Genomic DNA, 23,447 nt, shown 5'->3' on the forward strand with positions numbered 1-23,447 from the left:
GCTCTGCAAGCTTTATGGTAACTACCCCATTGTACAGTGCAACATTTGTATGCTCCAAGCCGCCTTGCAGAAGAAACTTCACACGTGAATCTGTCTCATAACAGCTCCCATTCTTCTTTGCAGTCACATGCATCACATATGACATAGACTCACTCGGAGAGCCCAGGGCTTCTTGGATCAACATATAGCACAAGGTTCATATACTCCAGTGATACTTAATATGGGAATATCACATGTGCCAGAACTACGCAGCTTCCGCAGTTCCTTTCAGTCATTGTGCATCGCAAATGAGCAAGGAAGCCAATGCAAACCACTGACTCAAGAGGAAATATTTCACTTAAGCCATGATACAAGAGACTTGAGCAATGCTACTGAAGGCCAAACCAGATGCATACAGTTTGGATGTAAAGTGGGGGTAGGGTTTTGGGTTTTTTGGCAACTAAATGAATTGTGTAGAACCTGCCCCTTACTTCTGCCACACTTCCCCATACTCCTCTGTTTACTTATTTGTTGATCTCATCCTGGCTCAGAAACCAAAGACAAGTCAGCTGTAGCGTGAGTAGGAAAGGAATCCTTCAAACAGAGAAATGGAGATAGAGAAAGGGGGGAAAGGGGAGGCTTTTGATCTTACCTGAGAGTGCTTCATGTCAGGATAAATGTAGACCCGACTGACATGTTTAGTCAGAGAAAAGCCATTGTTGACATTTGTTAAAGATTGGAAACCTCTCACAGACTTTTTGTGTGAAAAAGAAATCATGATATCAGGATTGGCGATAATGTTTGTTTATAGAAAGTGGCTTTGTTGTGTGTTATATTGGATTGGATGAAGTGTGTGCATGTGTAGACAGATGAAGAATCAGAAGTTCTTTACATATTGAAAATTATTGTTCTGCTTTTCTATTTTAACCTCTTTTTCTACTCTTCTTTATCCTTTTACTTTCTCTACAGTCATACCTTGGAAGCCAAACAGCTTAGTTCCTGAATGTTTTGGCTCCCAAATGTTGCAAACCCGGAAGTGAGTCTTCCGGTTTGAGAACTATTTTTGGAAATTGAACGTCCGACGGGGCTTCCACGGCATCCAATTGGCTGCAGGAGCTTCCCGCAGCCAATCAGAAGCCACACTTTGGTTTTCAAATGTTTTGGAAGTCGAATGGGCTTCCGGAACTGATTCTGTTTGACTTCCATGCTACAACTGTGTTTCTCTCCCGCCCCCTCGTTTTGTGTTTTTATTGTATTTAGATAAAAGTCTTGGTTTGGTTTTTTTTTTAAAAAAAAGGTTTTTATTTTAAAGTTTTGTATTTTTCTTTATAAACCTTCATAAAATTTATTTTTAAAAGTAGACCGTCCCACCCAAGTAAAGTCAAACTTGTGAGCATCTGATTAGCAAACCACTATGATGGAGATGGAAAAGGGACATGGGTGAGGCTGTGGGTTAAACCACAGAACCTAGGACTTGCCAATCAGAAGGTCGGCGGTTCGAATCCCTGCGACGGGGTGAGCTCCCGTTGTTCGGTCCCTGCTCCTGCCAACCTAGCAGTTCGAAAGCACGTCAAAGTGCAAGTAGATAAATAGGTACTGCTCCAGCGGGAAGGTAAACGGCACTTCCATGCCCTGCTCTGGTGCACCAGAAGCGGCTTAGTCATGCTGGCCACATGACCCGGAAGCTGTACGCCGGCTCCCTCGGCCAATAAAGCAAGATGAGCGCCGCAACCCCAGAGTTGGCCACGACTGGACCTAATGGTCAGGGGTCTCTTTACCCTTTACCTTTATGGTGGAGATGGAGGATGCTTTCTGCCCGAGGACCACATTATCTTCTGAGCAACCATCTGAGTAACCGCACATCACTGATGGGCAGAGTCAGGGGCAAAAAGGGGCAGAGCAACAATGACACATTTTTCCTTTCTACAGGAGACTAATTTGTACACACACCTGGATGCTGCCTCTGTCCTCCATCATGGCAAGGAAAACATTATCAAGGAATAACTGTGGAGAAGGCTACCCAAAAAACCAGAGGGGTGTGGCCTAAGAAGAGGAGGTGTGGCAAGGGAGGGGTGTGGTCTGGAGAGAGTTCTGGTGGCCAAACAGAGAGACCTGGAACACTGCATCTGGCTCTTAGGTCTGTTCTATGATTTGGCCATCATAAAAACAGCCCCCAAAGGAAGTAGGGGGTGATAAGCCCAGATAGGGCCTTTTCAGTGGTGGGCCCCACCACTGGAATTCTGTTGTTTATTTTAAATATATATATAATTTGTTGCCTGTTTTCAAAGGAGAACTCAAAGCATCTCACAGCCATCAAGTATCAGACAAAACAGGAATACAAACCGCAAAACACATTAAGCCACCATTGCAATAAAATGGCAATTAACCCAGGAAACGGAGTCTAGCAAACAGCAAAAACCGAACTCCATAAAGCCAAAAACAACAAGAGGAGAGACAGAAACAGCATTAACAGAATTACTCTGCTGAAAAGCTTCTTAAATAAGCTGGTTTTAAGCAGGTACCTATTGCAGGGGGGATCAGTAGATCACAGTGGATCCAACTTGCAAGTTGCTGTGGGCCCAGTGAAAGAGACTGTGAGCAATGATGGGTGGTCAGAGAGAGAAGAGGGAGAAGACTGGGAGGAGGAGATATTGGAAGCTGAAGCGGTAACAGGGCTTAGTGAGCAGGAAGAGGCTGCTGCAGAGAGAAGTCCAAAATCAGAAACAGAAGAGGAGGGAGGCCAAGAGGCAGATATGAGTCAGGCTTTTGAAGAAGCAAGGGTGTCTCCTCATGCTACTGCAACCAGCTCCCCTCCTCCCAGTCTACTATGACCAAGAGAGGGCTGAAGTGGGAGGAGCAAAGGTAGGCACGCCAACATAGTCCCAGATTGCTTGGGAAAGACCCAGGAGAGGAAGAGACTTCGGCAGCAGTGGGAAGACGAGGACCTTGAACTTATACAACTGCCTCATAGGGCCAAGGCCTACTGAAGAGTTGCTGTGCTCATGAGGCCTGACACTCCTGAGCAGATTTTGTTTCTTCTAATAAAGAGTTCATGGGACGCGGGTGGTGCTGTGGGTAAAACCTCAGTGCCTAGGACTTGCCGATCGCATGGTCGGCAGTTCGAATCCCCACGGCGGGGTGCGCTCCCGTCGTTCGGTCCCAGCGCCTGCCAACCTAGCAGTTCGAAAGCACCTCCGGGTGCAAGTAGATAAATAGGGACCACTTACCAGTGGGAAGGTAAACAGCATTCCATGTGCTGCGTTGGCTCGCCACTATTGGCCACGTGACCTGGAAGTGTCTGCGGACAGCGCTGGCTCCCGGCCTATAGAGTGAGATGAGCGCACAACCCTAGAGTCTGGCAAGACTGGCCCGAACGGGCAGGGGTACCTTTACCTTTACGTTTAATAAAGAGTTCACTTCACTGACAACCTGTAAGCTAACAAAAATGTAAAGAACCAGCTCTAACCTATGTTGGAAATGTAAAGAAGTAGAAGGAACTATGCATCATATGTGGTGGAATTGCAAAAGGATAAAGGAATTTTGGGAAATGATCTACAATGAGCTAAAAAAATGTTTAAACTAACCTTTGCCAAAAAAAACCCCAGAAGCCTTTCTCTTGGGGATTATAGGTGTGGAGATACCAAAAGATTTAAGGAGATTATTTACGTATGCAACCACAGCTGCAAGAATGCTGGTAGCCCAATGTTGGAAAGGAGAGAACATACTGACAAGAGTGGAATAGCAGACAAAATTATCTGAGTAGGCTGAGATTGTAAGATTGACAGTGAAATTTAGGAATCAAGGTCAAAAATTTAACTGAGAATGGGATAAATACAGACAGTACTTAAAAGATCACTGTAAACATGTAAAATCTTTGGCAGACTTTGTATGACTACTGCAATGTGAGATAATTCTTGGAAGTACTGGATAATTTCAAAATAGATGCTGTTTAATATGCAGTTGATATAGAAATGTAGAGAACCCAGGTTGGGGAGGAAGGAAATCTCAATATGGGAATAACTTTACATTGTTCCCAACTTTTTTTTTTTTACTTCTTTTATTTACACTACTGATGGAGAGTTACAACTGTGATTCATTATAAAATCAATAAAGATTAAATAATTAAAAAAAAACCTTCACTGACTCTGTGTGATTTATTGCTTGCTCACTCCTGAGAGTTGTTGATTGAAGCAGAAAAGTGTTGTTGATGGAAGCAGAGAAAGGACTAAGACCATGGGTAGGCAAACTAAGGGTTGAATCCGGCCCAATCACCTTTTAAATCTGCCCTGCGGACAGTCTGGGAATCAGCGTGTTTTTACATGAGTAGAATGTGTCCTTTTATTTAAAATGCATCTCTGGGTTATTTGAGGGGCCTGGCTGGTGTTTTTACATGAGTAGAAGGTGTGCTTTTATTTAAAATGCATCTGTGGGTTATTTGTGGGGCATAGGAATTCGTTCCTTTTTTTCCCTTCAAAATATAATCCGGCCCCCCACAAGGTCTGAGGGACAGTGGACCGGCCCCCTGCTGAAAAGGTTTGCTGACCCCTGGTCACTAAGCTCACACACCCTTTTCTGTGTCCCCACTCAAAATAATCCTCTGCCATAGTGGCTCTGCGTGAGTCTGTGTGCATGCATTTTAAAGCAGAGGTGTGGTTTTTTTTATAGACTACAACTCCCAGTAGCATCTTCCAACTCTATGATTCTATGATTCTATGATTCTATCTGTAAGGCCAAAGGTTTTCCATCCTTCCTTTAAAAGCTGCCAGGATTCTGCAGCCCTGAGTTTAGCTATAACAATCTTCCCCTCAACAGCTGCCTTTAAGTTACGAAGCAATCCTGCTTTATTTTCCTCCCCTTTTAGAACCAATAAGCAACCTACAGATGGTACGGAGGTCTAAAAGGAAGGGAAGACTCCTAAGAATGAATGCCCTAATGAGCACATCAGACTGTTCTCTAGCAGAAGACAGAATTAGCATCTGTTCTTGTGGAAGCAGACGCATAATGGGTGCTCTGCAGAGAAATACAGTTCCCTTACCGTACGGACTCAGTAGGTGCCTGGTGGTCTATCTGCCTGCAGAATTATCAAGCAGCAAAAAATGAGTTTCTTGGGACGAAGGCCCTGCCTGGAAGGGATCAGAACTCATTCGAGCGATGCCATGCAACCTGATCTGCATTTGCCTTTTGAGTGCATAGGATATACTTATTTACGTAACCTGCTACTTCTGTTGGCAGAGGCCCTATTTTGTATACAGTGGTACCTCAGGTTACAGACGCTTCAGGTTACAGACTCCACTAACGCAGAAATAGTACCTTGGGTTAAGAACTTTGCTTCAGGATAAGAACAGAAATTGGGCAGCGGCGGCGCAGTGGTAGTGGGAGGCCCCATTAGCTAAAGTGGTGCTTCAAGTTAAGAACAGTTTCAGATTAAGAACGGACCTCCAGAATGAATTAAGTTCTTAACCCGAGGTACCACTGTACAACAATCAGGAAAGAAAGTACCTGAAGTAGTGGAAGCGGCAATGGAGCGTCAAATGTTGCCTGTCCTTTCCTACTACAGTGGTGCCTTGCAAGACGAAATTAATTCGTTCTGCGAGTTCTTTCGTTGAGCGAGTTTTTTCGTCTTGCGAAGCACCACTGCATTTAGACACTAACAACGGCGGGGAGAAGCAGGACAGCTGCCGCAGCCGGTACCTCGGACTCACCTGCACCTTGTGGCCACCGCGCGACGTGGCTGCTGGAGGGCGGCGGGGCTCAGGAGCGTGACTGCGGCTGCAGCGCTGGCTGCTGGCGGCAATGGCTCTCTGAGAGGAGCGCGCGAGGGCGGTGGGCAGCGGCGCGAGGCAGCCGGAAGGTCGGCCATCAGTTGGAAGGTCGGAGGGAGCTGGAGGAATCGGCAGCCGGAAGGTGGGAGGGAGCCGGAGGAGCGGGGAAGCGAGCATGCGTGCAGTGACCGTCGCCATGACAGGAGAGGCAGGGCCGTTTCGTCTAGCGAAGCAAGCCCTTAGGAAAATCCGTCTTGCGAAACACCTCAGAAAATGAAAAACCCTTTCGTCTAGCGAGTTTTTAGTCTTCCGAGGCATTCGTCTTGCGGGGTACCACTGTATAGTCAAAGTCTCCATTCTACATGCAAGTATTTACAGTGTAATGCTTCTGCAAAGCTACTCAGAAGTTAGCTTCTGCCTGAGTTCAATGAGACCTGCTCCAAGATTTTCACAATTGCACTATCCGTCCTTGGGGGACTCCACTCTCTGATGCTGTCCCTTGAAATTTTCCATAGGGGAACATAGGCGCCAGCTTGCGAGGGTGATGTGCATAATGTCCTGATGTCCTGACGTCATGAGCAAGCATCGTGCCTCCCTAAGCTGGGCAGAAGCTTCCTGGGCTTTGGATGTCGGAGCCCTCTTGCCTCCAGGTGGGCTTGGGGAAGGTGGCAGGAGGGCTCTTGGACCCGTTGGAGCCTCACACCTACCTCCCTAAGGTGGGCAGAAGCTTCCCGGGCTTTGGCAAGGAGGTGCCAGGGCATCCCTAGCTAGCAGGACCAGTGGTCAGGGCTGATGAGAATTGTAGTCCAAAAACAGCTGGAGATCCAAGTTTGGGAAACACTGATTTAAAGGCAAACCTACCACATTTGCACTTTCCAAAATGGAAACACACTCATTCTTTTAAGTTTGTACTTCTCCAGCCAAGTAATGTTTGCAAAATAATAATAATAAATAAATACATACATATGGTAGGGTAAAGTACAGGTTGTTGTTGTTGTTGTTGTTGTTGTTGTTGCAAAGCAGTTTCCTCGTATATGGTATATTCTGGATGAGAAAGTAGCATTCCAAAAATGTGCCATATGTAGGGGAAATGCTTTGCAAAAAATGTATGTATTAAGAGAAATTCACACTAAAATGATGCATTTTCATAAGAAGTTGAAAAAAAATACTATAAACTGACATGGAAATGTGAAAAACTGAATTTATGACTGAAAACGTGAGAAACTAAAATTGACGGATTCCCCCATCCCTAACTTATACAGTACTGGTTTCTCCAACAATTATCAGGGTGAGGTCTTTCCTTTTCACTTTGTGGTAGCAAAACCAGCAAACGTTTCTGTAGCACATAGAGACGATCACATGTGACCATCGTCACCAACATCAAACTCTCATAATAAGCTCTCATGAACCACTTTGTCATCTGAGCAAGGGGGGAAAAATGCCCTGAACTGCTCCCAGCAGTGGCAAAAACCAGCCATTGAAGCTTTTTGCAGCCCAGCCGGGCTGTGCCTCCAATCTGGTGGAACGCTCTGTTACAAGAGACTAGGGCCCTGCAGGACTTGACATCTTTCCGCAGGGCCTGCAAGACGGAGCTGTTCTGCCAGGCCTTTGGTCGGGTTTCAGTCTGACACCCTCTCCCCTTTCATAAGAACTGCATGAAAGTGGCCTCCCAATTTTTCTCACAGGCCCATATAAGTTCAGCACAAACAGTTGGGCCTGGTGAGCATTTAAAGTCCCCAACCCTAATCTGCGGGTTGCCATCTGATTGGATTTTATTCTGATCCTGATCTGATTTGAGAATGTATTTTAATTGATTGTCTGATTTTATGTTAATGTGTTATACATTTGATGGTAGCCACTCTGAGCCCGACTTCGGCTGGGGAGGGCAGGATATAAATAAAATTTATTATTATTATTATTATTATTACTCCCACCCAGAAACCAATGTGGGGACTGTGGAAGGAAGTGTGGATCCAGAATTGGCCCGCACAGTCACTTGCGGACTCAGTGTTAAAACCGTGTTTATGGAAGACAATCTTGCTCGGCCACGAGTGATCGCCAAAGAAGAAGAAGCATGGGTGCTTATTGCCTCTCAGCCCTTGCACCTCTTTGCTTAGTTGTCAAACATTATTTCCAGTATCACATGGAACGGCCTTTCTCTCCCATGACTGCCTCTCCTCTTTAATCTTTGTTTAAATTGCCTCTCTTTACAGCAAGCCCCACCACCCTTAACTCTGTTAATTTACTCTGTAATGCTGATCTAATAAGTACTACATAATATCATCGCACAGAATGCTACCATTAATACCTGCGCAAGCAGTCTGTGACTGGTGCTGCATTTGCAATTTCGAGCGCGTGCAGCAGCCGCTGCTGATAGTTTGGCAGCGCCAGATTCATCCATTGACCTCAGCAGACATCCAGCACAATGGGCCTATAACCTCCTTTCTCCTTGGTGGGTAATTTGGCAGCCAGGAAAATTATGTTGCTACAGCAGAAAGTGAACGTCTAGGGAAGGGATTGTGGCACCAGTTCAAGCAGAAGCTCTGAAACAGTAGGAAACCAAGGAACGATGTTGCTGTGCCTTCTATGAGCTTCTCAGAAGCTCGAAACTGGCAAATAAGGTCCCTTGGAGCCCCATCTTAACAGGGCTATGAAATCATAGTCAGAGAACTAAACACATCAAATGATGGGCTGGTTCGTCCTGAAATAGGCTGCCTTCCAACCTTACCTCAACCAACCTTATCTTTCTCGCCCTGATCTGGTCACAGTGATCCATGCGACTGTCACCTCCAGGCTTGATTAGTGTAACTCGCTCTAAGCAGGGCTGCCCTTGAAGCTGACCCAGAAACTCCAGCGAGTGCAGAATGCTGCAGCGAGGCTCCTTACGGGGTTCTTGCTGTGGGATCACATTCATCCAGTGCTTTACCAACTGCACTGGCTCCCGGTGGAGTACAGGGTCAGGTTTAAGGTGCTGGTTTTGACCTTTAAAGCCCTATGCGGCCTAGGACCCTCGTACCTACGAGACCGCCTCTCCTGGTATGCCCCGCGGAGGGCCTTAGGGTCTACAAATGACAACACCTTGGGGGTCCCAAGTCGCAAGGTGGTTAGATTGGCCTCAACTAGGACCAGGGTCTTTTCAGTACTGGCCCAGACTTGGTGGACCACTCTGTCACAAAAGTTTAGAGCCCTGTGGGACTTGACATCTTTCCGCAAGGCTTGCAAGACAGACTTGTTCCACCTGGCCTTTGGTTTGGACTCAGTCTTACCCTTATGTTTTTCCCTCCACTTATGGTTTTGATCTATGGGCTACTATTAAAACGAGGCTGCATTTTAAATTATATTTTAACCTGTTCTTTTTTAAAAAAACGTTATTGTAATTTTACTGGTGTTAGCTGCCCTGAGCCCAGCTCTGGCTGGGGAGGGCAGGGTATAAATAAATTATTATTATTATTATTATTATTATTATTATTATTATTATTTACTATTAGCATTTCATGGCCTTTTGATACCAATTTTTACAACAACCCACTGCTGTACCAGCGTATATATGAGACATGGGAAACTTCTGCCCAGGGCTAAATGTGGACTTTCCACCCAGCCCTCACATTTCTCCCCAGACCACATCTCACACTGGACCTGCTTCACATCTTCATCGAGTGTTTTTGCCTGACTGGAATGTGTCCTTGAAGTCTGATCATGCCTCTTGCTTTCTGCATTGAGGAGAGGGTGGTATCTGTAGAAACCAGCCTACTGCACAAAGGTAAAATTTACATGTATAGTGTAGGGGAAAGCCATGGCCCAAAGGAACAAAATTCTGAAGGGGTGCAAAATGGTACCCCCAAGCAGGTTGTGGGATTCACAGGGATCCTTGTCCACTTTGGCAAAAGTGGCAGAGCAACCCATTGGGGGACTGCCACCACCACCCAGCTGCATCCTGGTGGGCCCTGTCCTCAGCTCCCTTTCATTCCCTGCCTGCCTGCTGCTGGGGGTCTCTGGGCCCTGGAGTCCAGCCTGGCCTCAGTACCACATCCCTGGTAGAGGTCGGCAATCACAGAGACTCCGCACAGGCCAGGCAGAGGGTTCCATCTACCTTCCTCATGCTCTTGAAGGCACATTCCTGTGGCCAGGCCACCTTTCAGTCTCCAGACTGGTGGGGGGGGGGTCCTCTCTGGCAGCATTGATAGCTAGCCTGCCCTGGGTGCCAGCAACCCACGCTATGTCACTGTCTCCACTCACTTTATTTTCTCTGGTCCCACCCATCACCTGCATGTGGTCCTCAGCACGCTGTCCAAAAGGGAACACAACTCTCGAGCTGGAAAAGGTCTCTCTCCGCTGTCTGCTGTATATGAACCTGCCAGCTGTAGAGGATCATCAGGGAATTGCTGCAGATCAGACTGATGTTCACAGGACAGCCACAGGTTCAAAAGTGGCCAACGCTCTCTCCAAACCTAACCCTCCAGCCATGATGCCATGTTGGCTCACTTATGAACCCTTTGAGTGCAGAGGTTGATGCTGACCCTAATATTCAGATGAGGCTGGTCTCCTTATGGAACTATCATGCACTTAACTCCATAGCTGTTAGCTATGACGTCGAGCCACAGCAAACTATGGCAAGGTCTTAAAGAAATGGGAGTGCCTGATCACCTCATCTGAGAAATCTCTATGTGGGCCAAGAAGCTACAGTTAGAACTGGATATGGAACAACTGATTGGTTCAAAATTGGGAAGCTAAAATAGCAGCTAGTTATTCATAGTGCTGGGCCAGGTGGTTTGTATAAAATGGGGGACCAATGGGGCCTAGCAGCTGCCCAGGGATAACAGGTGCTGGTACCAGCCCTTGCAGTGATCCCAGGGAAACCTCTTCATGTGGCCCAGCACAACTACAGTGGTACCTTGGTTCTCAAACACCTTGGTTCTCAAATGCCGAAAACCCGGTGTGGCGATCACACAGGGTCCCCGGACGTTTCACCGTCTATTGATCCCTGTGCCACCACTTTATTTCTTGCTGCCACCACCCAGGCCCTACCTGGTACAATACTGAGTCCAGTCAGGGTTAAATTGGAACATAAAATTCTGTTTATTTATTGCAGCTTAACCAGCGTGTGGTTTCATAAATGGTATTGGTCACTCACAATCATGGGCTGCCTGTTCAGACCTATAACTTCGGCTCAGTGGCGTAGCGTGGGGGGTGCAGGGGGGGCCGGCTGCACCGGCCGCAACACCTGGGGGTTAGGGTTAGGGGGCGCAAATCCACGGGTTAGGGGGCGCAAATTACTTGCCTTGCCCCGGGTGCTGACAACCCACGCTACGCCACTGCTTCTGCTACCTGCTCTCGCTCACTAAACCACCTCTCAGATATTTACTTCTCTTCCTAGCCCCTAACTGTTCCTGACTCTGCTTATTTCACTACACTAACTCAACCTACCCACAGACTCTATCCCAATTCACTCCCACTCCAACCAACCCTTTGCCCCCCCCCCCAGCTGGTTTTATAGTTCCTCTGACTCCACCCCCCTGGGTTCTGATTGGATAACTTGTTTAACTATTTCACCTCCAGCACTCACATATGTTAACGTCACACCTGGAAGTAAGTTTTCTGGTTTTCGAACATTTTTCGGAAGCTGAACGTCCGATGCGGTTGTCTGCTATTTTTTCCAGGGCGCCTGCACCAATCAGAAGCTGCACCCTGGTATTCAAACATATTGGAAGTCAAACGGACTTCCGGAATGGATTAAGTTTGGTGCTTTTGTTTTTGCTATTTATTTTGTGGGGGGTTTCATAGGCTTTTTCGGTTAATTTGTTTTTGTGACTTTGTGGAACCCAGTTCAGCTCCTGATTGATTGATTGATTGATTGTGTGACGGCAGAAATGGATAAAAGTCCTCCATCCAAACAATGACTATCATCAGTGCAGGTAAGGGGGAAAATAATTTTAACTTTTATCATCTACAACACTGTCTTATTTATTATAGTATAGTACATTGATTATTGCTTTCATTTTATCAATGGTCTCGTTAGATAGTAAAGTTCATGTTAAATTACTGTTTTAGGGGTTGTTTTTAAAAGTCTGGAACGGATTAATCCATTTTGCATTACTTTCTATAGGAAAGCACGCCTTGGTTTTGGAACGCTTTGGTTTTGGAATGGACTTCCGGAGTGGATTAAGTTTGAGAACCAATGTACCACTGTAGTGAGCCACATCTCACAGCCCATTGTGACAGACTACCGGGGACCAAATAGGCTCCCTGGATTCATTGCCTCTGTGCTGGTCCCGAGGGCTAACCGTGAAGTGAGGTCCGAGTTCAGTCCGAGGTCAAGGGTGCGGTATAGAGGCTGTCCGTCAAAGCTGAAGCGGGGTCCAAGGCAAGAAGTCAGGTGAGGTCAGGAACTCTGGCAGAAGAGCAGGACAGGGTGCAGGCAGGAACAGGCTACCAACCATGTTGCTCCCGCAACCTGGGACTGGGCTGGCTGGCTTTTATCTGCCCCAAGGCATAGGGCGGCCCCGGTCCACAGGTGACTCGCCTCTCCTGGCCTGGAGGCGAGCACTCCTCCTGCGGGAACTTAGTTCCCTCTGCCTCTCTGCCCTGAGCCTCTGCAGTTCAGGAGAGGCTGGAGAGTTACCGGACCTAGAGGCAACCTCAGCTTCCCCTGACGGGGCTGAGAGTGGAGCACTTGCAGGCAAAGGGTCCTCCATCACCTCAGGAGCCAGAGCAGACTCAGCTGGTGCCTGCACTTGAGGATCCAGCACAGGTGAGGACCCTTCAGGCTCAAGCCCCAGCCCCGGCTCAGCTGGTTCTGGAGGCAGGAACTCTTGTGCAGGCTGGGATTCCTCAGGTTCAGCCTCTGAGACCGAATCCCAGACCATCACAGCCCGCTTGACACTTTTGGAACAAGACAGGGAAGTGCCAAGCATCTGGCCAGCCAGAATTCTATGACTGCTGCTGGTCACAAGTTGTGCAGGCCTGATTTGACCCAGGCAGTCGTACCACCAACCAGCCTTGGTCAACTCCCTTCAGCTACAGCCAACACATATGGAGCGCAGCAGGATGTCAAAGCTTGTGCCAGATGGAATGTCCTCTGGAAGGCCAGTATCAGTCCCACCAATTAATATTATGCTAATGGAGCCACAATTGGGACGCGGGTGGCGCTGTGGGTGAAACCTCAGTGCCTAGGACTTGCCGATCGCATGGTCGGCGGTTCGAATCCCCGCAGCGGGGTGAGCTCCCGTCTTTCAGTCCCAGCTCCTGCCCACCTAGCAGTTCGAAAGCACCCCTAAGTGCAAGTAGATAAATAGGTACCACTTTAAAAGCAGGAAGGTAAACTGCATTTCCGTGTGCTGCACTGGTGCCGGCTCGCCAGAGCAGCTTTGTCACGCTGGCCATGTGATCCGGAAGTGTCTCCGGACAGCGCTGGCCCCTGGCCTCTTAAGTGAGATGGGCGCACAACCCTAGAGTCGGACACGACTGGCCCGTACGGACAGGGGTACCTTTACCTTTACCTTAATGGAGCCACATAATTCAGCCCTGAAGTCAACTGGTCCAGTATCATAGGTCTTCAAATTCTTCATCAAGGACTACCATTAGCACTTGATGAATGAACAACAATGGACACAGAAGGGCCGCACCACAGATTCATAGAATCATTATATTATTGTGTCCAGATCTTACTCAGGACAGGTTGGAGTGGCTTTTATTTTTTTTATTTGAATGTCCTATTGAAGACGGGCTTGTATTAGGGCCAGCCTGAGTCATGGCCATCATTTATAGTGTCACTGGCTTGTCCAAGATGAGCAGCAGGTGCATGATAAGCAAGTCCAGGGCAACGGGAACAGAACGTACTCCCAACATTGTCCAGAAGGCAAATCCCAGCCATTCCATTTTCATCTAATTTCTCTGTGTGCTTTAACAGGATTTCCAGACTCAGTCTCAGAGCTTATTGAATAGCCTGGGGGGAAAGCACTGTAGAAAGTATCTCCTCTCGATCTTTCCCCCCTGTATATAAACACACACACACACACACACCACTTCCCAGTGTTCAGTGCCACTCTGCCATACCAAGAAATGGAAGTTCTCCTTGTCAGAGTTAAAAGGCTGAAATCCTGCACACAGTGAAAGATGGGGCAAAGTCTTCTCTCACTCCAGAAACTGGAGTTACCCAGAAAGTGGGAATATCCAGTGGCGTAGCGTGGGGGGTGCAGGGGGGGCCGGCCGCACCGGGCGCAACATCTGGGGATTAGGGTTAGGGGGCACAAATCCACGAGTTAGGGGGTGCAAATTACTTGCCTTGCCCCGGGTGCTGACAACCCACGCTACGCCACTGGGAATATCTCGTTACATTTCCCATTCATTTATATAAGGTGGTGTGGAAATAAATCACAGCACTTGACAACAGTGCAACCTGCTCCCATCTCTCCCTCTCACACACAATGAAATAGACAATTATTCCCTACATAGATGCAAAAACTCCTCATAATAATGTGTGTGCATGTGTGTTTTGCTAAGCGGTTCTGTTTTCCAGCAGAAAGGTCTGAAACAGGGCCAGGACTCACTGGGGCTCAGTCTCAGGGTCTGTTTCCAACCTGCCCCTCATCTTGTGCCTTTAGCAGCAGCTTGATTGGCAGCAGTTAGGAGGAGGCAGTGCTCATCTGCACTATTCCACGAAAAAGCTTTGCCAGCTGATTTCTGCAGATCAATTCTCGGCTAAAAGCACAGGAGCAAGTTCTCTCCGGCCAATTGGCAACCCTACCTGGAACATGTTTTTGCCGGCTCAGTGAATAACTACAGCCAGCGCCCCCACGCTCAGGATGAAGGAGGGGGGCTTTCAAGGCAGATGGCTTTCAGGAAGAATTGAGGTCCAATGACTGACTCCCTTGTTAGAGAATCGGCACAGTGTCCAGAGATTGCAGATACTCCAAACTCCAAGCACCTTAAATGAATTTTGTATAACTGTATCAAGGCATTGATATTGTATTAATTCAGAAACATTTATAACTTACTCTTGGGTTTTTTAAAAGTGGTTTTTTTAGTTACTGTTCAGCATGGGAATTAGTCTTATAAGTTAAGACATACATTAAGGAAGGGGATAGCATATACAGTGGTACCTCAGGTTACATACGATTCAGGTTACATACACTTCAGGTTACAGATTCTGCTAACCCAGAAATATTACCTCGGGTTAAGAACTTTGCTTCAAGATGAGAACAGAAATCATGCTCCGGCGGCGCGGCGGCAGCAGGAGGCCCCATTAGCTAAAGTCCCCATTAGCTAAAGTGGTGCTTCAGGTTAAGAACAGTTTCAGGTTACAGGTTAAGAACCTCCGGAATGAATTAAGTACTTAACCCGAGGTACCACTGTAGTTGTGTTATTTTGTGGAAATAGCTGCTGCTTTAAAACAAAACAAAACCCAACTTCAATTCTTCCATGTTCACTAACTTCAAACCTACTGCAATGCCAAACTGGAACGAGGCAGAAGAAACTAAGTGTACTCTGTGTCTAATTTAATTTCACTGCCGGTGGCTCTGAGGTTGCTGCTTTTACTCACCAGGCAGTGATACAAGGACAGAGCATTAAATCAATCTCTTGGGAAGGAACAACTTGCAAAGTAACTAAGAATCTTAGACTTCTACAGAGTATCCTTGTTCCCTTCTCTTTTTGACAAGAGCTGTCCTTAAATATTTACATTTGAATGTAATCTCATATAGCTATTTAGAGATAGCAATGTGCCAAGCAGAATAATTTCTAGCAAGGAAGATTATGTAGCTCTGATACTTAATTTAGGGATTGATTAGTCACTGGTTATGACATGCTATACAAGCTTAACGGAGTATTTCCTCTGTTAAAATCAAACAAAGTACATTTCAAATTAATATATTGTGACACTGAACAGTGAGGTGGGTGGGGTGGGTGTGTTTGGTTGTTCACTTGTAATTATACAAAGAATCCTTAGGCTCGCCACACCCATCTCCAACCTTTCAGAAGTTGGACTACAACTCCCATCATCCTTGACCATTGGCTATGTTGCCTGTGGATGATGGGAATTGGAGTCCAATGCCATTTGGAGGGTGAACCAGCTTGGGAAATACTGGTTCACCATAACAAAATCTACTCCTAAAGTGCACAGCAAACTACAGTGCAGATTAAATGCATTTAAAAATATACAAGAATAAAGACCTGAACACCTAAGCAAAATCTAGATTCCATACTGAAATAAAATGAATTTTCAGTTACTGTGTTGAGAGGTAGTAATGATACTATTCACCTCCACTGAGGTTCAATTAGTGTATCAACGCCAGACCATTACATGGATGTAAATCCCATTGCCTTCAACATAATCTACTTCATATTTGTTTGAGAATGTGGATTTAAGCCACCTTAGGCAGACTTGTGGGGAAATATGGTCTCCTGGAATAGGCAGGACTTATGCAATGTTTACTTTCAGGTACGAGCTATACAAAACATCCACCACCTTTCAATTAAAGTTTTTGATGTAGCCCTTATGGTAACATTCAGTCTCAGCAAAATACATAAAAGTTTGGTATCTAACAACACGGATTGCACCCTCAAAATCAATGGGACTCAGTCTGTTCAAGCAGCCCTGAATCTTCCTTGGATTTTGAATTAGGGTTGCAATTTAGCTCGAAACGTTCTCTCCCTGTGAATTAAGGAGCATTGTTGAATTACACACTGCCTTAACTTGCCTCTGGTGTATAAAAGCCATCTTACAAATCAACTTCTCCGCAACTATTTCAGTGGCTTCCTGGGTGGATAAAGAAGATGCTATATGTTTGGCTGAACTGAAAAAGGACAGAAAATCCTGATTCTGAAAAGGCCACAGCAGCTGAACCCCGCACACACAACCTGAAGCTGACGACCCTAAAGAGGCATTTGGAAGAACAGCATCTACATTTTCCCAGAGAATCTTCTATCTTCTTGACACCAGTTGGCTACCCTGCCAAGCACCTTAGACTAGCTGCCAGGTTTTCACTCCGACTTCTCTGCATGCAGAGAAATAAATTGCCCAGTGATGGGTTGTAAAGGGAGATCCCTGATTTGTATTCTCATTAGTGAATTAAGGAAGGAGAGATCAATCTTCTTACCTTGAACTGACAGACGCAAGTCACGGTGTCTCCAATTCTTAAGCACTCTCCGTCAAATTTACAGGTATTGGTGTCGCAGAGAAAGAGATCGTTTTCTCTGTCATCATAACCTCAAACGCAAAGAGAAAAATGCTGTCAGCCTTGGGTCTGGCAAGGAATATCAGACAGGGGCAGTTGCTTTTCTATGTATGTGGCACACCTAACATTGTTGATGAAGCAATGTGCAATCTAGAAAGGTTGTCTTCTCATCCTCCTCTTGCCCGTTTCCAGAGGAGTTTGCAGTCCCTGTTAATCTCTCAGCTCCTCCTCTCCTTCTTCTATGAAAGTAGTTTCCATTTCCACAAAAACCAAGCATTTGGTTGCAAAGCAACATGATTCTGTACCCCTCCCCATTAAATCTTCTGGTCCACAGTCTTAGAATGGGCATTTCTCCAGGCAGTGACATAACAAAGCCCCCTAATAATAAAGATAAACAGGCTATGTGCTTTTTGTGATAGGCTGTCTGATTCCAATGAAGATTGATCACCTCCAGGTTAATAGGAGGGGAGCCAGCTTTTCGACAGAGCTGCTGAAAGGAGACCCAGCTCCTTTCCTCCAGTTTTGACAGGCAGGCTAACAAATCTGGCTGGAGATTCAGCTCATGAATGCCAGCTCAGATTTCAGACCTCAGCTAGTTGCCATCCTACTCGGAGAGTGTGTAGCAAGGTATGAAGCCAAACAGCCATATTTGGCTCCAAAGTCTTCACAATTGTGTTCTATTGATTTTATTAACATCTCTGTGTTCCTAGCCATGTCCTGGTTGTGCAATAAAAATGGAAACACCACCCATAGGGCAAAAGTGACTTATTGACCCTAATGATTACGCACACACACACATACATACTGCACTGAACTATGGCATTCTAGTTATACACCCAAAGTAATCCTGGGGTAATTAAAAATAAATAAATTAGAGAGCCACGGTGCTGGGCTAAATAATGCTGTATTTGCTGCAGAGGTTATGGTAACTTGAGATATGGTAAAGTATTGGGCTTCCCATAGTTTGTGAAATCAGATTTGAGTTATGAGATAGAAGTAACATGCTCTGTTATCTACCCAGCATATATGCTGAGAGGAAATGTAGGTGTTTTGTTGAAGATACAAAGTTACACAGCATTTTTAGTGAAGGGCAAACTGCATCAAAACCCTACTAGTGTGTTCAGAAATGTCTCTGTGTGCAGCTGTAGATACACATCTATAGCTGTATGCACAATGTTTATTTTTTTCTCTGTGTGTTGCTGTTTTTGTAAAAAATCTGGAGATGCAGCCTACAAAAGAAGGTACTCCCAGAAGCATTTGCAAACCAGGATTGTGTGGGAAGCACTGTACAAATGGTAAACACACTCCAGACAGAACTACAATTAACCTATTGAGGATGAGTCTGGTCATAGGAAAAGACAACGGATGGAGAGAGGGGAGGTAACTCCCCACTGCTTCTTCCTTATTCAATTAGTACATTTTACTTGAACTGTGTCTGGCAAACCACTTTAAGCAGGGCTCAAGCTGTCTAGAGAAACAAGGAAAAGGCAAGTCTGTTTCATGACAGAAAGAGGAGGAGAGACCCTCAGCAGCCGATTCTAGATTATCTTGCTTTGTGTGCTGTGTGAATTTGGGAATAAACACTTGCTCTAAGTTGCCTTCAAGAACAACAGGGTTCCTTTTTTAAAAGCTAAGAGGGGGGAAAGCAGAGAGAGAAAAGGTTTGAGGCAACCCCCCAATCTCTGTTTTTAAAAATAATATATACAGCATAGTCTTAAAAGCTTTAAGGCAGGTGGGGGGGTGGAATAGCTTCCCAGATTAGCAAATTTGCTGGTTCTTCGAAAGGAGATCTAACCCAGCCTGCAAGATCCTGTGACCTCTCAGAGAATCACAACTTGATTTATAGCATCTTCCCCGTCTCTTCTCCTGCTCCAACTTTTAACACTTCTAAAAAACAATAAAAGATCCACCCTTTGCGAGTTAGCTGATTGCGTCCAGACTGTGCAAGTCTGCAGAGATGATAATCAAAAGCCCATTTGAAGCGCAGGCAATTAAAAAGGTGGCGAAGCAAGTAGAGAAAGATCTATAGATACTTTCCTGCCCTCTTTACCGACCAGCCATTCTATTCCTTTCGCATCAAATCCGACCTGTAATTTCCAGACAGCTGCGCGATGTGCCAGCGAGGTTTGGAGAGACTGGCTCAACCCCACCCCTCCGATCTCTTTTTAGAAGATGCTTTCGTTTAGAGACGGATGGGCATTGCTGTACATTTCTCTTTCCCCCCACCCCCGCTCCCGCTCCCCAAGCTTACCAGAGCAATTCCAGCCGGTAGGCGTTTGGCAGTCACTTAAGGAGGTAGGGAAAGCTGCAAGTTTCACCGGTCGGGCTACGATGAGAAACAACACCGGCAGCAGCAACCAGCAAAAGCAATCGCAAAGTGTCCAGCCGCTGCTCCACTGCCGAGGTGGGGAAGATTCCCACAACACCATGACTTCGTAACTCAACTCCGCAGCCGCAGCAAGAGGCAACGGCAGCGTCCCCCAAAAAGCGAATGGCTCTCTCGGGCTGACGGGGGGATCCTTAGCATCCCGGGGGCCCCAGCCAACAGCAGGTTAGGAAGAGGCACCCAGGTCCTAGCATGGTGATGATGGCGAGGATGGTGATGATGATCCTGAGAGTTTCAGCAGAGATATCCAGGGGCCTGGCCCAGCCCGGGGAACGGCATGAGCAGGGATGGTCAGGAAGGAAGAAGAAGAAGAGGAGGAGGAGGACCAGGAGGCTGGAGCAGCCGCTGCCATAAAGGGGTCGGGCTGGGCTGGGCTTGGGGGAAAAGAGAGTCAAGGCACCTCGCAGCTCCGCAGCCGCTGCCTCCTCTCCTGCTCTGCCGCCCGCATCCCTCTGGCGTTGGGAAAGCAGCAGGTCCCCTCAGCCCGCCGGGGTCACGTGGCGCAGGCAGCGCGGGCCGTGATTGGACGAGCGGGATGCAGGTCCCTGCGAGGGAGGAGGAGGAGGAGGCGGCGGCAGCTGGAGCGAGAGATGCTGATGCTGCGCCCGCTCCGCGCTCGGCAAGGCGAGGCGCACTGGGGAGGCTCTCAGGCGGCGGCAGCAGCAGCAGCAGCACCCAGCCCCACCCTGGGAGCTGGCTGACTGAGGGACCATCCAGCAGGCAGAGCAAAGAGGAGGAGGAGGGAGAAGCGGCTCCCGGAGGAGGATGGATTGGCAGGGTGGTGGGGGGCAAAAGAAGGGCGGCAGCAGCTGCACCTTGCCAGGTAAAACAGCCGCCCCCGTCCGTCACCTGGCGGAAAGAATCCCGGCTGGATCTGCAGCGAGGAGCGTCGGGCGCACTGTCGAGCCGCGGGCGCTTCCCCCGCTGCTGCACTGGCGAGGAGTGACTGAGAAAAGGCACGCACTCCTTGCACTCAGCCCCAGTCACCAGGCATGGGAAGTTGGCTGCGGTCAGCACGCATGTGCAAGCGCCGTTGGCGAGTGTGTGTGTCTGCGCGCGGGGGGTGGTTTGCACTAACCGCTGCATGTCTCCAAAGTGGCCCCGTCGGCGTGCATGCTCGCTCCCTGATCCACCTGTGGGCTGTTGTTGTCTAAAGGACTCGGAGCGCCGAGGCGAGTGCCCGGCTTGGAGCACCTCGCAGGAAAGCCTCGTATCCCCCACGGAGGCGTGGGTGCCACGCGTGGGGGATGTTCCCCTTGCGCGGAGTCCCCACGGGTGGACTGCTCCCGCCGCCAGATTGGCCTCGGATCGGCTGCTCCTACGTGGCCACCTGCAGTGCCTTCTTTCGAGATTTCAAAGATCCTAGTCGCGGTCTAAAGGGTATGTTGCTTCCCCCCCACCCCCACCCAATGAAGGGGAGGGGGTAGGAGGGAGTAGAAAGAATAAAGTGGCTGTCACGCGAGAAACCGCAGATCGGATGCGAAAAGGGACAAATGGACCAGAAGGCAGAAGTCCAAAGGTGGTGACATCCAGCGCGCTCTCGGAAGCGGGTGTCCTCTTCCGGGAGAGCTGGTGCGGGCGCGATTCCCCGTTTGACTCCCGCAGAGGCAGCGCCCAAGGGCCGTCCTTGGAGCTAGCCATAGGGAGGACCAAGGTCCCTTCGGTCCCCCCAATAAAATATTTGAGGGGGCTTCCCTCCCCCCCCCAAGTTGATGGACATTGCCATGCAAATGATGTCCGTGTGCTGCGTCTGGTGATCGATTACGTGGGCTCCCCAATATTTTATTTAAGTTGGCACTCCTGGAGATAGTAAGCGTCGGGTGACGGCTTCATTCAGGAGGGGCTGGGGTGGGGTGGGGGGCTAGGGAGATGAGGGGATCCCTAAGTTTGCCACCACCATCAGAGCCACTTGGACATATAGATTCTAGAAGAGATTCCCTTGCCTTCTCCCTTCCGCCTTTCGAACTCCACACACACACACAGCACAGAGGCGCAGGCCCAAAGTCCAGTGTTTTGACTGTGGGTGCGTGCATGCTTGTTTAGTTATTTTTAAAATCTCTTGTTTTGTCTGGCTTTTGTCTTAACGGCGCCCTTCCGTCATCCAATCGCTCCCCTCACCCCCTCTCCCCAGTAACCAGAGAAGGGAGGCGAGGACCCTGTCTTTCGGAAGCCAGGAGAAAGAATTCATTTGGATTTCTTCAACCTTTCTCCGCTCCCTCTCCGTGGAAAAGACTCACTCTCCGTGCCTCACATAACAGAACTGGTGGTGGATGAGGAGATAAGTTCTCCGCAGCCACCAGCTCTAAGTGACCCGTCTCTCTGTGTGTGTCTCTCTCTCTGGTATGCCAGAAAGCTGGGATCGGTCTCATCCAGGTAAGGATGGCGCTACCCTCCCCCTGCCAACTCCACCCAGCCCCCACAATGTCCCGCCCATTCTTCACACTCTTGTTCTCCTTGCTGCACAAAGACTCCATTTTTTTGACGCGCGCCCCCCGCGCAAACCCTCCCAGTAACCCAACCCAGCGGAGATCAATTTGCTCAGACGGCATCAAAGAAATCGTTTGCTAGACAACAGCAGCTTAATGCATTTATAGGAGGAAGGGAGATGCCCATTAAAAAGAGCGAAAGGAAACTGTCATCTAATATCCAAGGAAGTAAGGAAGGAAGGAAGGAAGGAAGAGATCGCGCCTTGAACCCGAGTTCTGTAACAGCAGAAGAACGCTCGTGGCTTAGCTAACGATTTTGCAACCTTCGAACTTGCAAGGCGCGCCAGACTTTCCTTTCTTTCAAAGCAGCCAGGGAGGTAAGCTGAGCAGCTTCGTATGAAAAAGAACCCACTGCAGCAAAAAAAGAAAAGTGCATATAATACAATTACGATGATAAAGACGAACTTCGCGAAGCTTCTGCTTCCAAAACATTGCAGGGTCTTGGGAGACGACCACGTAGCTTCGCAATAACATTTAACCGCTATTCAAGGGAATCCGAAATAAATGCACAAGAACCACGCAGCCGCTCCTGCAAAACACACGCACCAGCTTCAGCAGATTTAATGGCTGTGAAGGATTAAGAAGTGCAAGTACATCCCGTCAAGATCCCCCCCCCTTTTTTTGCATCTGAATTATTGAACTGCACAATACATTCCCCCCCCCCCCGCAAATGTTTTGGGTTTTTCCCTTTTCTCTCTTTCTGCGGCTTCATTTGTACAGACTATAGCAGTAGCCACCGAGGAGCAGACCCACAAAACTCCACCATGTGGCAGGAGAACATCATCAGTCACTGGATATTGCATTATGGAAGAAGCAGTTAAATAAATAAATGGCTCCTAAATGAATTCTTAGAGTCAGATGCTGTCAGCAAGGGGAGAGCTGGAGAGACCGGAGTGCGTTGCTCGCAGGATCACTTAAGGGTTTTATGAGTCAGAGGATTTTAAAAGGAGGAGCAGAGGGTTTCTAATTATTTTGGCGGTGGTGTTGTTTTAAAAAGCCCCACCAATGATTGTTGGGTTTTGAGAACATAACCAGAAGTAAATACTTGGGAATATTTTTTTTATATATTCAGGTACCACCAGGAGGGAAGGGAAAAAGTCTTCTCTAAGACCCAGGGAGAGTAACTAACAACACTTCAAGCTTATTAAAAAGCTTGGTGCTGTGTATAATGTGGAACTGGGGCTGGAGAGGTTGTGGTGCTCACTAGGTGACTGGGGCTAAGCTACCCCTTTTTACCTTATCTCTGTGGGATGTAAAAATGTATTGCAGTCAAATACAGCGGTACCTTGGTTTACAACCATAATCCGTTCCGGAGGTCCGTTTGTAAACCAAGACAGGTTGTAACCCAAGGCATGCTTTCTTCAAAGGGGCCTCCCACAAAAAAATTGTTCGTAATTTTTTTAAAAATGGGTTGTAATCCAAAAAAAGTTTGCAAAGCGGGACATGCACTTCCGGGTTTGACGTGTCTGTAATCCAAAACGTATGGTATGCAAACCAGACTGTTTGCAAACCAAGGTACCACTGTACAACATTCCTACAATGCACATGCTGGGGAATGCTTTGTATCACTCAGGAGAAAACTTGCTAGTTCCTCCTGTGCTGGGACAGACTTCCTTTGCATGTGACTTAATGTGGGTGTGGCCTGTTCTTGGACAGAGGAGCA

At 47.7% G+C, this 23,447-nt stretch overlaps 1 protein-coding gene across 1 annotated transcript in view; it reads right to left on the minus strand.

Moving 5' to 3' along the window:
* TMEFF2 (transmembrane protein with EGF like and two follistatin like domains 2) overlaps positions 1–23,160 on the minus strand; it is a 253,143-nt gene extending 229,983 nt beyond the window's left edge. The window contains exons 1-2 of the mRNA XM_083412522.1: positions 19,164–23,160; positions 16,835–16,944 (exon numbers count right to left, since the gene is read on the minus strand). Coding sequence (XP_083268648.1) covers positions 16,835–16,944; positions 19,164–19,341 — 288 coding nt within the window. The 5' untranslated portion in view covers positions 19,342–23,160. The remainder of the gene's footprint in view (positions 1–16,834; positions 16,945–19,163) is intronic.
* Positions 23,161–23,447: the final 287 nt, after the last annotated feature.

The sequence above is a fragment of the Podarcis tiliguerta genome (assembly GCF_965153285.1).
Source record: "Podarcis tiliguerta genome assembly, chromosome: 1".
Lineage (NCBI taxonomy): Eukaryota > Metazoa > Chordata > Lepidosauria > Squamata > Lacertidae > Podarcis > Podarcis tiliguerta.